The sequence below is a fragment of the Nerophis lumbriciformis genome, linkage group LG03 (genome assembly GCF_033978685.3).
Source record: "Nerophis lumbriciformis linkage group LG03, RoL_Nlum_v2.1, whole genome shotgun sequence".
NCBI lineage: Eukaryota > Metazoa > Chordata > Actinopteri > Syngnathiformes > Syngnathidae > Nerophis > Nerophis lumbriciformis.
Window position 1 is genome coordinate 65,966,551 of NC_084550.2, and position 17,769 is coordinate 65,984,319.

Here is a 17,769-nt window from a genome sequence, read left to right on the forward strand (position 1 = left end):
AAAATTGTATGATAATAGTATTCACTGTTAGAAGCGACCCTCTGGGGCCTAACATAACTGCGATGTGGCCCTCAGTGAAAACGACTTTGACACCTCTGACAAAGAGATAAACGAAAGTTCCTCTGACTTCCTACTGCACCTTGGCCTCGGGGTCAAATATGTTTATAAATACAATTAAACTTTTTATATAATGTCATGAACAAGACAAACTCCGCCTGCGAGTCCAAAAAGTCGTTAAATTTTGGTCTTCTTATTCTCTGGCGGACGAAGTGTGTGTGAGGTATACAGTGTATCCGCAAAGTATTTACAGCACTTTGCTTTTTCCACATTTTGTTATTTTACAGCCTTATTACAGAATGGAATACATTCATTTTTGTCCTCAAAATTCCCCATTATGACAATAAAAAATGTTTTTCTTTAAATGCAAGTTTATTACAAATAACAAAAGAAAACCACACGGACGTAAGTATTTACAGAAGTTGCTCAATAGTTAGTTGATGCACCTTTGGCAGCAATTACAGCCTCAAGTCTTTTTGAATACGATGCCACAAGCTTGGTACACCTATCTTTGGGTACTTTCAACCATTCCTCTTTGCAACACATCAGGTTGGATGGGAAGCGTTGGTTTGCATCCAGAATGTCTCTGTACATTGCCACTGTGGAAAGGGAATGTGATCAGGAGAAAAGGTCACCGCCTCTGTCCAGGGTGCTGAAAACAGAGCGCCATCAGATGGGGGCATGGCATGTGCTGACGGCGAGACACAGCTGGCAGATGATTAAGATTGCATAGGCGGTACGTGTTAATCTAATCATCTGTTGTCTTTAACAGTGAGGAAAAGGAGGATTGGAGCGACTGAAAAGTCAACACAAAAGTATCTATTGGAGAACTGTGAAAACATATTAAAAACCCTGTCATCTGCGCAACTGGCTCCCAGCGTGAATCTGTGAGACTGTAAGTAGACGAAGCTTACAGCTACATATAATGTTTTTGCAAAACAAAACCAACTTTTCGCATTGTCATTATGGGGTATTGTGTGTAGAATTTCAAGGACAAAAGTGAATGTATTCCATTTTGGAATAAGGCCGTAACATAACAAAATGTGGGGAAAGCGAAGCGCTGTGAATACTTTCCGGCTGCACTGTATCAAGGGGCACAGATAATTAAAAATTAAAAAGTATTGATATCCTGTCAGCAATGTTCCCTCTAAGGTGCGCACCTGTGCAGTTGCGCACTGCTCAAGCGTCCTCTGCGCACGGCAAATCTATGCCACGCACAAAATCAAATAAAAAAATAAGCGCATAACAATTTTCGACACGACACGGACACGACAGAGAAAACAGTTTTCGTCATCATTGTTCAAATATTGTAACGTCTGTCGAGACGCTTTGAGGACATGAATTCCATCGATCACTTTACTGAGCAAAAGTCTTTATTGTCGGCCATAAACACATCACCAAAACATTAGTAAAAAAAATTATATCTAGCAAAATTGGTCATTTTCTGCAGTACAAACCAGACCAAAAGCAACTTTGTTATGTCGACAGCAGCCGCTCGCTCTTTCTCACTTGCGCCAACACATGCACTTATGGCACTTAGCCAGTGATACGTTTACAGCCACACAAAAAGTCGGACAACTCCAACACCACACATAAAGTGTCATTCCAGGTCGTTACACTATGATTTACCAATCAAATGTGTGCTTATTATAAATGGTAAATGATAAATGGGTCATACTTGTATAGCGCTTTTCTACCTTCAAGGTACTCAAAGCGCTTTGACAGTATTTCCACATTCACACACTGATGGCGGGAGCTGCCATGCAAGGCGCTAACCAGCAGCCATCAGGAGCAAGGGGTGAAGTGTCTTGCCCAGGGACACAGCGGACGTGACTAGGATGGTAGAAGGTGGGGATTGAACCCCAGTAACCAGCAACCCTCCTAATGCTGACACGGCCACTCTACCAACTTCGCCACGCCGTCCTTATTCTAGTGTCATTTATTAGGAATCTTAATTTATAAATATTAATCATGAAATGCTGTTAGTATATGAAATAAATACTAATAAAAATATATTTTTTACAAACAGGAAGTTGCAGGAATGCACACATGATCCCCTGCTTACATCTCATTGTGCAACATGTGAAGGTTTTAATGGGAACTAAATGCAATGTCTGAAAGGGGTACAAATTATTTCCAAAGCAGGACCTCCACCCAGACAAACAATACAAGTACACAGTTCATGAAAAACAACATTTTTTGTTATTGTCATTGTAAGTGGGCCTAAACACTTATATTAGAAATGGAAATGACTGCTGTCATTTGATTATAATAATAAGAGAATGTTGTCTGTCTATCTGTGTTGGCCCTGCGATGAGGTGGGGACTTGTCCAGGGTGTACACCGCCTTCCGCCCGAATGCAGCTGAGATAGGCTCCAGCGACCCCGAAAGGGACAAGCGGTAGAAAATGGATGGATTTAACTTGCTATTTAGTCAGGTTTGGGACAGGTGTGCTGCTGGTGTAGCCACAGTGTGCACGTCTGACCTCGCTCACATGGGCTCCACTGAATGCTCAGGGAGTTTTTGCGTTTGCTCACACACATGAAAAATTAGAGTATCAGCAATACTCCTGCTGTATTTACTTGGTACCGGATCAATGCCGCATTGAGCATGTGTCCACTGTAATGAATATGACAGGATTATATATTCAAAGTGCGATATACGCCACAAATGTCAAATACTGGTCACATGACCACAAGTTTCTATGCAGGATTTGTGTCACGTATAAAAACATTACACTTGTAAAAACATATTACTGACTGACAAGTCTCAAGGTTCAGTCGTAAAGTTTATTTCACTGTCACTTACGGTAATATGCAGACATTTGATGTCAATAAGTTAAAAAAACAAACAGTAAATGATCACCTAACCAACCACCGTTGAAGTGGTTGCAATTAGGGCTGGGCGATATATCGAATATACTCGATATATCGCGGGTTTGATATAGAAAACAACTATACTGTGATATTGGAGTATACGTTCTCACGCGGTTGCTTTTAGCTGCGGGCATTACACTACAGGCTCTTCTCACTCTTTCTTGTCTCTCCTTCTCACAGAAACATAAAACAAGTGCACTTTCTTACAAACCCCGTTTCCATATGAGTTGGGAAGTTGTGTTAGATGTAAATATAAACGGAATACAATGATTTGCAAATCATTTTCAACCCATATTCAGTTGAATATGCTACAAAGACAACATATTTGATGTTCAAACTGATAAACATTTTTTTTTTTTTGCAAATAATCATTAACTTTAGAATTTGATGCCAGCAACACGTGACAAAGAAGTTGGGGAAAGGTGGCAATAAATACTGATAAAGTTGAGGAATGCTCATCAAACACTTATTTGGAACATCCCACAGGTGAACAGGCAAATTGGGAACAGGTGGGTGCCATGATTGGGTATAAAAGTAGATTCCATGAAATGCTCAGTCATTCACAAACAAGGATGGGGCGAGGGTCACCACTTTGTCAACAAATGCGTGAGCAAATTGTTGAACAGTTTAAGAAAAACCTTTCTCAACCAGCTATTGCAAGGAATTTAGGGATTTCACCATCTACGGTCTGTAATATCATCAAAGGGTTCAGAGAATCTGGAGAAATCACTGCACGTAAGCAGCTAAGCCCGTGACCTTCGATCCCTCAGGTTGTACTGCATCAAAAAGCGACATCAGTGTGTAAAGGATATCACCACATGGGCTCAGGAACACTTCAGAAACCCACTGTCAGTAACTACAGTTGGTCGCTACATCTGTAAGTGCAAGTTAAAACTCTCCTATGCAAGGCGGAAACCGTTTATCAACAACACCCAGAAACGCCGTCAGCTTTGCTGGGCCTGAGCTCATCTAAGATGGACTGATACAAAGTGGAAAAGTGTTCTGTGGTCTGACGAGTCCACATTTCAAATTGTTTTTGGAAACTGTGGACGTCGTGTCCTCCGGACCAAAGAGGAAAAGAACCATCCGGATTGTTATAGGCGCAAAGTTGAAAAGCCAGCATCTGTGATGGTATGGGGGTGTATTAGTGCCCAAGACATGGGTAACTTACACATCTGTGAAGGCGCCATTAATGCTGAAAGGTACATACAGGTTTTGGAGCAACATATGTTGCCATCCAAGCAACGTTACCATGGACGCCCCTGCTTATTTCAGCAAGACAATGCCAAGCCACGTGTTACATCAACGTGGCTTCATAGTAAAAGAGTGCGGGTACTAGACTGGCCTGCCTGTAGTCCAGACCTGTCTGGACTACAGGCGCATTGTGTGGCGCATTATGAAGCCTAAAATACCACAACGGAGACCCCCGGACTGTTGAACAACTTAAGCTGTACATCAAGCAAGAATGGGAAAGAATTCCACCTGAGAAGCTTCAAAAATGTGTCTCCTCAGTTCCCAAACGTTTACTGAGTGTTGTTAAAAGGAAAGGCCATGTAACACAGTGGTGAACATGCCCTTTCCCAACTACTTTGTCACGTGTTGCAGCCATGAAATTCTACGTTAATTATTATTTGCCAAAAATAAATACATTTTATGAGTTTGAACATCAAATATGTTGTCTTTGTAGTGCATTCAACTGAATATGGGTTGAAAAGGATTTGCAAATCATTGTATTCCGTTTATATTTACATCTAACACAATTTCCCAACTCATATGGAAACGGGGTTTGTACATACGTCACATACTGTATAGTCGCGGAATGGGTAACGTTAGCAATGGTAGTGGTAATATGAGAGAAAGAAGGTGCCAATCTGGTAACAAAATGAAGGAAGACGAATTAATTCCCATCGTCTGCCGGTGGTTTGGCTTCAAGCGGGAAGATGTTGAACAGTAATATGTCAAGTATGCGGCAAAAGCGTTGCCAAAAAAAGTAGCATTACTACTAATTTGTTGCATCATTTGAAAAGTCACCTGCTCGAGAATGAGGAGTGCTTGAAACTCCGCATGTCAACATCTCCGGCCGGTGCCACACCCACAAAATGCCCAAGCAACCATTTCCACATCAACACCGTATGAAAAAAATAGTCAACAACAGAAGGAACCTACTACATAGCGAAGGACATACACTGTTTGATTTCCTATTATGCAACTCATTTTTATTTGACACTTATTGAAATATCTTGTGTGACATCATGCACAAAAGTGCACTTTATTTGTTTTAAACTATTGTAGTGGTGTTCTGTACAAAAAGTGCACTTTAATTTAGTGTTGTTTTGATATGTCATCTTAGTGACATCATGCACAAAAGTGCACTCATAGCTTGTTTTAAAATGTCTCTGACAATCTTGCACTTTCTGTTTTGGAAATGACATGAATGTTTGTGCCACTGCTTAATAACTGTTTAATAAATACACTTTTAGTTGTGATTTCCCTCTCTGCATGAAAGTTTAAAAGTAGCATATATTAATGCAGTATGAAGAAGAATGTTTTAATGTAGACACATAGAATCATCTCACTGCTGTGATTATATGCATCAAGTGTTCATTTTAAGGCAAAATATCGAGGTACATATCGTGTATCGTGACATGGCCTAAACATATCGAGATATTAATAAAAGGCCATATCGCCCAGCCCTAGTTGCAATAGACAACTATTCAGTGCAAGTAATACAAAAAACATTACTGTACATTGTCATAAAAAAAAAAAAAATCACATATAATACTTTTGTAAAAATAAAACAATCCATTTTTTTTTTAAATTAATGTTGACTTCATAAAAATTGTACAGACTTTGTTGAACCTGTTGAAACCTGTTTATATATATTTATTTATTTATATATGCACCTTATTGCTTTTTTAAATTTTTATCCTTCATTACCATGAGCTTATGTAACGAAATTTTGTTCTTATCTGTGCTGTAAAGTTCAAATTTGAATGACAATAAAAAGGAAGTCTAAGTCTAAGCATACTTGCCAACCCTCCCGGATTTTCCGGGAGACTCCCGAAATTCAGCGCCTCTCCCGAAAACCTCCCGGGATAAATTTTCTCCCAAAATTCAGGCGGAGCTGGAGGCCACGCCCCCTCCAGCTCCATATGGACCTGCGTGACGTGTCGACAGCCTGTTTTCACGTCCGCTTTCCCACAATATAAACAGCGTGCCTGCCCAATCACGTTATAACTGTAGGGCGAGTTCTTGGTTTCTTATGTGGGTTTATTGTTAGGTAGTTTCATTAACGTCCTCCCAGCGCGGTAACACCACACAACACCAGCAGTCACGTTTTCGTCTACCGTAAAGCAGTTTGTCTGCCGTAAACAGCAACGTTGTGGCACTCTTAAACAGGACAATACTGCCATCTACTGTACATGCATATGTGACAATAACATCTAGGGCTTTTAGAGAGTGCAGTGCACAACTGCGCACACAACAAGGAGACGAAGCAGAATGCATCATCAGAGAGGGTGTTCAGCATGGTTAGAAAAATAGTGTCAGAGAATAGAACAAGGATGGACAATTCAACCCTTAACTCAACAATGAGTAGATGAGTGTTATGTGTTTGTATATGTGTAAATAAATGAACACTGAAATTCAAGTATTTCTCTTACTTATATATATATATATATATATATATATATATATATATATATATATATATATATATATATATATATGAAATACTTGACTTGGTGAATTGTAGGTGTAAATATACTCCTCCCCTCTTAACCACGCCCCCCCCACACCCCCACCTCCCGAAATCGGAGGTCTCAAGGTTGGCAAGTATGAGTCTAAGTCTAAGTCTAAGTTGTGTCATACACGTCAGAGGCGAAGACTACGCGAAAATAAATATTTGAACACAACAACAACAAGAAGAATGACGCTATTTGTTTAGTCTGAGAATCTCCTGGTCATGAGCTCGTATTCTGTTTTTTATGTGGCTCAGTTTAGCTTTCAAGTAGTCGCAACGTTGTTTCTTCTCCAGGAAAGCAGGGTCCTGCAACAGAAACACACAAACATCATTCCTTGCTGCAGTCCTCCTCTTCTGCCAGCTGCCGTCTTGCTTGCACTGTTGGCGTTAACGCACTTTTTGTGTCTTTTTACGCATTAATATATATATAATGCGGATTTGCAGCCCCCAGCCCAGCTCATGTTTTAAAGGCCCACGGCACATTCTAAAAATACTATTAAAATAAACAAAAACAGAACAAGAGTGGAATAAAAAAGCTTACAGGTGAAATGTAATTTAGAAAAACTTGCAATGTTGACTAATAAAACAAAGCTGTTAAAACTGTCATTGCTCAAAACATAATATTCAATCAAAATCAATGTTTTTTTTAATGAATTATTGACCTATCCATTACTTCACATCAAATATTCCACTTTGAAAAATATTTTTTGTGGAAGATTTTGCATATTTTGTGTGTTTGCCATAAAAAACCAACATAGTTTTCTTTGACAAAAAGGAAACAAACAAATAAAAAAACAACAACTTAGAATTTAAGTTGATGCAGACTCAAGAGCAGGGGTGTCAAACTCATTTTAGATCGGGGGCCACATGGAGAAAAATCTACTCCCAAGTGGGCTGGAGTGGTAAAATCACGGCACGATACACTGTAAAAAAAATAATCCTATTTTTATGGTTAATTTACTCTAAATTTCTACTGTAATTTTTCTATTTTTTTAAATAGTTTACAAAACTGTAGAATTGAAGACATTATCTGTAAATAAACAATCCGCCTGTTTTATTTTAAGTAATATGCCAGTAATGACAAACTATGTATATTTCTTTTTTTTTTTTTACAGAAAAATACCAAATTAATTATACATAGCAATTTCTGTTTTCTTAAATTACTTTCAAATTCATGTAAAATTACAGTAATTATCTTTCATTAAATATGTAGCTTGTTATATAAAACAATCTAACACAGGGGTGTCAAACTCAAATACAGAGTGGGCCAAAATTTAAAACTGAACAAAGCCGCGGGCCTAGGTGGAACAAATTAACCTTTAACGTCCTCTACGAGCTATCGTCACGTCCGCTTTTCATCCATTCTAACATCGTTCAGACCCAGTCACAAGATATGTGCGGCTTCTGTACGCTCACACGAGCGAATTCAACGCATACATCATCAACATCTATACAGGTTACACTGAGGGTGCCAGTATAAAAAACTTTAACACTGTTAGAAATATACGCCACACTGCGAATCCACACCAAACAAGAATGACAAACACATTTCGGGAGAACATCCGCACCGTAACACTACATGAACACAACAGAACAAATACCCAGAATCCTTTGCAGTCAACTCATTGGTGTTAGGGTTTCAATCCATCAAGATGAAAAAATAATATCAAAATCAAATTACAGGATGTTATTTATGTAGTTTGCTCATTTTCCTCGACTGGTGCACTAACATCATGTGCTTTTTTTTTTTTTTTTTTTTACATATGTAGCATCATCTACAAATATACAAATAATTGCTATTGCGACATCTAGTTTAGTTTAGTTTATTTAGTTTAGTTTATTAAGGATCCCCATTAGTCCACACCGCAGTGGAAACTATTCTTCCTGGGGTCCAGGCCAAAAAACATCACATAATCACAAAACAAAAGATTACACTGCAGTACAACATGATCAAATAATAAAATGTTGTAATACAAAAATAGCAACAACAAAGAAACCCCCCCAAAAAACAAAAAACAATAATTTCGAGTTTACATAATAATGTTCATACCAAAGATAAAAAGAGCAATGTAAAAATATACATATGTATTTTTGCAAAAATAAAACAAAGAACCAATGGCCTAAAATATACACATTAGTGTACCAAAGACAAACAATAAGTGACGAAAAAGTACCCATTGCTTGTCCCATAATCAATAAAACAATCAATAATCAATAAAACCAGTCATGACATAACGTACAATTTAGAATAATTTATTTCCGCAATCTAGTGGACACAAAAAGAACAGCGATTTCGTTCATTCAAAAATTTCAGCTCATTTTTATACTTAGCAAACTCATCTGATGTATAAAAACTGTTCGCGGGCCTGATCCGGCCCTCGTTTGACACCCCTGCTCTAGAGATTTAAGCGTTGAATAAATAGTGTATGTATGCCCTGGCACACCATTATCATCATTTCATGACCGAAGCAAGCAACTTTTTACACTTTTAATACTGAAATAAACACACCTACAACTTATTAAATACAAATATAGAAAAAACGCCCAGCAGCGGTAAAGTTTAGATCCATGAAGGCAAGAAGAAAGTGAATGAATGTTTATAACTGAATACATTTACGTATGCAATAAAATTTTTTTTTTTCCTTTTGTATTATTTTTTAATGAATTAAGTAACATTTATGACAACCTTTTTCCAAAACACAATATAGAATGGGAAGACTATGTCTCCCGGCTGGCCTGGAAACGCCTCGGGATTCTCCGAGAAGAGCCGGACGAAGTGGCTGGGGAGAGGGAAGTCTGGGCTTCCCTGCTTAGGCTGCTGCCCCCGCGACCCGGGAAGAAGATGAATGGATGGATGGAATATAGAATGTGAGTTATAACAGGATAATGCATACATTTATAATTTTATTTGTTTTCAAAACGGTTACAAAAAAGTGGTATCCCAAAAATTTATTGCGAGACTGTCTGTCATGTCTGTATTATCATGTTTTGTTTTAAGTCATGTTTTGTTTAGTTTCTGTCTTTTCACTCCCTTGTCTGGTCACCATAGCAACCATTAGTTTTCACCTGTCACGTCACGCACCTGTTTCACGTTTTGAGTCACGCACCTGCTTTCACTAATCATGTCCATAGTATTTAAGTTCATTCATTTTCTGTTGTTCGTCCTGACGACCTCAACACATTTATGCTCTGTTCATGCCTGATACTTCTTTTCATGTCAATTCCTCAAGCCAAGTACATTTTTGTTCCATATTTATAGTCTTTTTGGTTTCATAGTTTGTTCTCCGCCATTGTGCGTGTTTTTTGTTTGTACTTTTTGCTATAGTCTTTTGGTTTTATAGTTTATTCTCCGCCACTGTGCGCGCTTTCATTTATTCCTTTTTTTGATAATAAATCATGTACCTTCATTCCCGTCTAGCACGAGCCAACTTTCCGTTGCATCCTGGAAAAGCTAACACCCAGGACCAAGTCATGACACTGTCTATTTGTTACGTAATGCAAACCAGCGCCTACGTGGACACATGAATATTCACACAGCAATTGTACTTGCGGCTAAAATATTATTATTATTATTATTATTATATTACAATTCTCAATGATTGGGCCAATTTTATTCCAAAACCCCACTAAATAATTCGGTGTGATTTTATTTTATTTTTTACAAAAAAATATGCAGAAAAAGTCAATATAATTATGCGTAAATGTGAGTTTAAATAAATACTAATATAACCTGTCATTATTCACTATGATTATAAATCATTTGACTACCCTTTGCCAGCGTTTATTATCCAATCCAATCCGTTCCATCAGTAACGCTCGCGTTACTAAATTGAAAATCCAGTCCGTGTTTTTTTGGTTGCCTTAGCAACAGCGAGCCAGACGGCAGCACGTGGTGCAGTGTTTACGGAAGTCAACCCGGAAGTGGACACGCTTCAAATCTCGCGGTCTCCGTACCGGCACATTTGTGGCAATTTCAAGGATTCTGTGCAGTTAAATGTCAACATTTTCTTCATCGCGGAGAATATTATGAACGAAGATGTCTCCCGCAGTTTTGGGGACATTTGCCTCGATGTCTGCTCTGATGAGGTGATGGCGACCAGCTGCGGGACTTTGATTGACGTGAGTTCCTAAAATGTTATTTTCGCACGTTTCTGCTAATTTGTCAACGATTTATTTTGTATTGTCTATTTCGGTGAATAATATACATCAGTAATATATATCCTTATTTTGTATCGTCTATTTAGGTGAATAATATACATCAGTAATATATATCTTTATTTTGTATCCGTCTATTTCGGTGAATTATATACATCAGTAATATATATCTTTATATTGTATCGTCTATTTTGGTGAATCATATACATCAGCAATATATATCTTTATTTTGTATAATCTATTTCTGTGAATAATACACATCAGTATTATATATCTTTATTTTGTATCGTGTATTTCGGTGAATAATATACATCAGTATTAGATATCTTTTTTTTTTATCTGTCTATTTTGGTGAATAATATACATCAGTAATATATATCCTTATTTTGTATCATCTATTTAGGTGAATAATATACATCAGCAATATATATTTTTATATTGTATCTGTCTATTTTGGTGAATCATATACATCAGCAATATATGTCTTTATTTTGTATATTTTTTCTGTGAATAGTACACATCAGTATTACATATCTTTATTTTTTATCTGTCTATTTCAGTGAATAATATACATCAGTAATGTATATCCTTATTTTGTATCGTCTATTTAGGTGAATAATATACATCAGTAATATATATCCTTATTTTGTATATGTCTATTTCGGTCAATAATATATATCAGTAATATATATCTTTATTTTGAATCTGTCTATTTTGGTGAATAATTTAAATCAGTAATATATATCTTTATACTGTATTGCCTATTTTAGTGAATCATATACATCAGCAATATATATCTTTATTTTGTATAATCTATTTCTGTGAATAATATACATCAGTAATGTATATCCTTATTTTGTATCGTCTATTTAGGTGAATAATATACATCAGTAGTATATAGCTTTATTTTGTGTCCGTCTATTTCGGTGAATAACATACATCAGTAATATACATCCTTATTTTGTATAATCTATTTCTGTGAATAATACACATCAGTATTATATATCTTTATTTTGTATCGTGTATTTCGGTGAATAATATACATCAGTATTATAGATCTTTATTTTGTATCATCTATTTCAGTGAATAATATAAATCAGCAATATATATATTTATTTTGTATCTGTCTATTTCGGTGAATAATATACATCAGTATTATATATCTTTATTTTTTATCTGTCTATTTTGGTGAATAATGTACATCATTAATGTATATCTTTATTGTGTATCTGTCCATTTTGCTTAATAATATACATCAGTAATACATATCTTTATTTTATATCTGTGTATTTCAGTGAATAATATACATCAGTAATATACATCTTTATTTTGTGTCTGTCTATTTTGGTGAATAATATACATCAGCAATATATATCTTTATTTTGTATCATGTATTTCTGTGAATAATATACATCAGTATTATATATCTTTATTTTGTATCATGTATTTCGGTGAATAATATACATCAGTATTATATATCTTTATTTTGTATATGTCTATTTCGGTGAATAATATACATCAGTATTAGATATCTTTATTTTGTATCGTCTATTTCCTTGAATACTGTACAACCTACTCAGTGGCCTAGTGGTTAGAGTGTCCGTCCTGAGATCGGTAGGTTGGGAGTTCAAATCCCGGCCGAGTCATACCAAAGACTATAAAAATGGGACCCATTACCTCCCTGCTTGGCACTCAGCATCAAGGGTTGGAATTGGGGGTTAAATCGCCAAAATGATTCCCGGGCGCAGCCACCGCTGCTGCCCACTGCTCCCCTCACCTCCCAGGGGGTGATCAAGGGTCAAATGCAGAGAATAATTTCGCCACACCTAGTGTGTGTGTGACAATCATTGGTACTTTAACTTTAACTTTTATCAGTAATATATATCTTTATTTTGTATGGTCTATTTCTGTGAATAATATACATCAGTATTATATATCTTTATTTTGTATAGTCTATTTTGGTGAATAATATACATCAGTAATATAGATCTTTATTTTGTATCGTCTATTTCAGTGAATAATATAAATCAGCAATATATATATTTATTTTGTATCTGTCTATTTCGGTGAATAATATACATCAGTATTATATATCTTTATTTTTTATCTGTCTATTTCGGTGAATAATCTACATCATTGATATATATCTTTATTGTGTATCCGTTAGAGATGCGCGGTTTGCGGGCACAACCGCGGAGTCCGCGGATTATCCGCGGATCAGGCGGTTGAAATAAAAAAAAATTAGATTTTATCTGCGGGTCGGGTCGGGTCGGGTGGTTGAAATAAAAAAAAATTAGATTTTAAATAGATTCAGGCGGGTGGCAGTTAAACCAATTCGGAAATATATATACATAGTTAAATGTTGTTACCCACATACGAAAAACGAGCAGGCACCTGCAGCATATGCCACAACAGAAGAAGAAAAAAAAAAGAGATGGACACTTTTACGGAGCGGAGAAGGGACGCCTCGCCGGGGTCCGGTACCGAGGCCCCTTCCCCCGAGAGGGCCCCACCGGGAGCCGTAGCTGAGGTGATCCGCGAGAAGGGCCCGACGCACGTCCAGGGTCACCACCGCGCCCACCTCACCGACACCCCGCCTTGTCTGCCTTCGCTGCGGCCGGCGTCACGCGCAGCAGGTAAGCAGCTTACCTGCCCGCCACCCCCGTGGCCGGGGGCTCGTAACAGGGGTCACTCCGCGCGCCCCGCCCGCGCAGCTTACCTGCCCGCCACCCCTGTTGCCGGGGGCGCGTAACAGGGGTCACTCCGCGCGCAGTGCGCTCACGAAAGGGGTGGGGCTCACCCTGGTTGATATAGACAGCAGCTAGGACGGTGGCCATGGAAGTTGGAACCCGCTAAGGAGTGTGTAACAACCCACCTGCCGAATCAACTAGCCCTGAAAATGGATGGCGCTGGAGCGTCGGGCCCATATACCCGGCCGTCGCCGGCAGCGAGACGCGCTTGGAGGTGCGCTCAGCGCGGCTCCCATATGATTGCGCACTGGTGTGCGTCTGGGTCGTGACAGCGTGGCACGCGAATGTCTGTGCTGCATTGGATCAGTCTCCTTTCTTTAACAGGCAAAAGCTTTATAACCTCACTAATGCCTTGCATCGTCTATATTAGATATATAACAACGGGCGGGTGCGGGCGGATGCGGTTCTGATCAAATGTTAGATCGGGTGGATTGCGGATGGTTGACGACTTTCTGATGCGGTTGCGCATGAAATAATTGCCTATCCGCGCATCTCTAGTATCCGTCTATTTTGGTTAATAATATACATCAGTAATATTCATCTTTATTTTGTATCTGTCTATTTTGGTGAATAATATACATCAGCAATATATATCCTTATTTTGTATCTGTCTATTTCGGTGAAAAATATACATCAGTAATATATATCTTTATTTTGTATCGTCTATTTCCTTGAATAATGTACATCAGTAATATATATCTTTTTTTTGTATGGTCTATTTTGTTGAATAATATACATCAGTAATATAGATCTTTATTTTGTATCGTCTATTTCAGTGAATAATATAAATCAGCAATATATATATTTATTTTGTATCTGTCTATTTCGGTGAATAATATACATCAGTATTATATATCTTTATTTTTTATCTGTCTATTTTGGTGAATAATGTACATCAGTAATATATATCTTTCTTTTGTATCTGTCTATTTCGGTGAATAATACACATCAGTAATATATATCCTTATTTTGTATCGTCTATTTCGGTGAATAATATACATCAGTAATATATAGCTTTATTTTGTGTCTGTCTATTTCGGTGAATAACATACATCAGTAATATACATCCTTATTTTGTATTGTCTATTTAGGTGAATAATATACATCAGTAATATATATCTTTATTTTGTGTCTGTCTATTTTGGTGAATAATATACATCAGTAATATATATCTTTATTTTGTATCTGTCTATTTCGGTGAATTATATACATCAATAATATATATCTTTATTTTGTACTCATCTATTTCAGTGAATAATATATATCAGTAATATATATCTTTATTTTGTACTCGTCTATTTCGGTGAAAAATATACATCAATAATACATAACTTTATTTTGTATCGTCTATTTCTGTGAATAATATACATCAGTAATATAAATCTTTTTTTTGTATCCATCTATTTCGGTGAATAATATACATCTATATATACAGTAAATATTTATTTAGAATCGTCTATTTCGTTGAATAATATACATCAGTAATATATATCTTTATTTTTTATCCGTCTATTTTGGTGAATAATATACATCAGTAATATATATCATAAGCGTCGTCATTAATCGCCGTTCACACTGAAGTGGCATCATAATACATACATATATATATATATATATATATATATATATATATATATATATATATATATATATATATATATATATATATATATATATATATCCTGCCTCAAAAGACAATAATGTTTGCCTTGGTGCCCTAATGAGCTCTCCTTTAAGGCAACACTTGCCTTGACCTTAAAAAGTTAAAATTCAAGGCCTGCTCACCATAACATTGAATTAGTGGGAGCCTCAGGCCTTTTCCTTTTGCAAAAAAGCTCTCCATAGACTTGTTTTTTACTCATTTTTGCTAGTAGTAGGCTTTTTTTTGGCTCTAGTATCTGATATATGTGATAAATCACATTCAAGGTCACGAGCATGCATACATAATAAAGTTAGAAATACTTGCCATTAGTTCCAATAGATTTCTATTTCCATTCTAAAAGTTCTGTATTCATATTATGTGCAATATTTCATACGTAAAATACACTAAAGTTAGCTTTTTTTGGTCCAATTTTCCATGCGTAAATACACGTGTTATTGCTTACTACTTGTGTAATAGGACTGTGTGCAATAATAGCAGCACTTTAACTTACTAGGCCTTTAGCACAATTATTATATGCAACAATTTAGCACTTCTCTATCTGCCTAATGCACATTGACTACTTTGGTCACTTTGTTCCTGATCTGCCCTCATCTTAGGTCAGGGGTGTCAAACTCAAATAAAGAGTGGGCCAAAATTTAAAACTGAACAAAGCCGCGGGCCAAGGTTGAACAAATTAACCTTTTAATAGGGACCCTAACAAGTTTTGCATTGAATATTGAACAAGCAAGGCTTATATAACTTTATAGTGACATGCAAAATCGAGTTTCAAATAATAATAATAATAATTAAAAAATATCAATGGCATATCAAATACAATTTAAATAAAAATGTAATGCCTCTTTTCTATTTGCAGCCTTCTGAGGTAAATATCAACATTAACTTTTTCCACAGGCTAATAAATTAGAAAATAAAATAACAATGAATAAACCAACCATTCAGGACTTTAAACTGCTCAGTTTGCAACACACTGATCTAATCTGATGTGCCCAAGCCTGATACCTGCCATCTTTTCATTAATGTCGGGGCTCAGGCTTTGAGCTGAGGCAACCTTCATTATCGAACAAAGTTCTTCATCAGTCATTATATCTCGTCCACCCGGACCACAGTCTTGGGGGCGTGCCTTAAAAGTACTGCGTTTATCGTCCTCCACGAGCTGTCATCACGTCTGCTTTACATCCATTCCAACAACGTGCCGGCCCGATCACAAAATATGTGCGACTTCAGCACGCACACGCACGTAAATGCAACGCATACTTGGCCAACAGCGATACAGGTTACACCAGGGGTGCTCACACTTTTTCTGCAGGCGAGCTACTTTTCAATTGATCAAGTCGTGGGGATCTACCTCATTCATATATATAATTTATATTTACTTATTTATGAAATATATGTTTTTGTTAATAAGTTAAAGGTGTTTAATGATAATGCAAGCATGTTCAACACATATAGTTAATATTGTTAATAAATTAAAGGTGTTTAATGATAATGCAATCATGTTTAACACATAGTTAATATTGTTAATAGATTAAAGGTGTTTAATGATAATACAAGAATGTTTAATACATAAAGTTAATATTGTTAATAAATTAAAGGTGTTTAAAGATAATACAGGCATGTTTAATACATATAGTTAATATTGTTAACAAGTTAAAGGTGTTTAATGATAATACAAGCATGTTTAACACATATAGTTAATATTGTTAACAAGTTAAAGGTGTTTAATGATAATACAAGCATGTTTAACACATATAGTTAATATTGTTAATAAGTTAAAGGTGTTTAAAGATGATGCAAGCATGTTTAACACATATAGTTAATATTGTTAACAAGTTAAGGTGTTTAAAGATAATACAGGCATGTTTAACACATATAGATTCCTTTCTTTCATGAAGACAAGAATATAAGTTGGTGTATTACCTGATTCTGTTGACTTGCATTGATTGGAATCAGACAGTGGTGCTGATAATGTCCGCATTTTCGAATGGAGGAGAAAAAGTCCTCCTTTCTGTCCAATACCACATGAAAGTGGTTGGTTTTTGGCATCTTATTTGTCCAGCTTCCGTACTCCTTTGTATACACTTTACAAGAAATACATTGTCGGCAAACTCCGTAGCTTGCTAGCTTGTGCACGCCAGCTTTCTGAGACTCTTGTTTTGTTAGCGCAACTGTGCAGTCTGTCTTTGGAGTTTTGACGACAGGTACGGTGCCAGAGTCTGTTGAAATAAAGTGTTTCTCGCCTTCCAGTCGGTAATTTTAATGAGCTGGCAGCAGCCAGCGTCATCTCAGAAGACCCTTGGGTGCCGTGAATGTCAATCAAGTGACGAAAGTGACGTCATAGTGAAGATTTATGATCGCTCATTTTTAGGACTATTTTTTTAATGCCTGGCTGGTGATCGACTGACACACCCTCCGAGATCGACCGGTAGCTCGCGATCGACGTAATGAGCACCCCTGGGTTACACTGACGGTGCCCGTATAAACAACTTTAACACTGTTAGAAATATGCGCCACACTGTGAATCCACAC

At 36.7% G+C, this 17,769-nt stretch overlaps 1 protein-coding gene and 1 long non-coding RNA gene across 2 annotated transcripts in view; one reads left to right on the forward strand and one right to left on the reverse strand.

Moving 5' to 3' along the window:
• Positions 1-17,769, reverse strand: part of LOC133577118 (uncharacterized) — a 110,447-nt gene that overhangs the window by 68,440 nt on the left and 24,238 nt on the right. The window contains exon 6 of the mRNA XM_072912878.1: positions 6,872-6,981. Within this exon, the coding sequence (XP_072768979.1) occupies positions 6,872-6,981 (110 nt within the window). The remainder of the gene's footprint in view (positions 1-6,871; positions 6,982-17,769) is intronic.
• LOC140678595 (uncharacterized) overlaps positions 10,608-17,769 on the forward strand; it is a 95,235-nt gene continuing 88,073 nt past the window's right edge. The window contains exon 1 of the long non-coding RNA XR_012050338.1: positions 10,608-10,794. This is a non-coding gene — a long non-coding RNA (uncharacterized lncRNA). The remainder of the gene's footprint in view (positions 10,795-17,769) is intronic.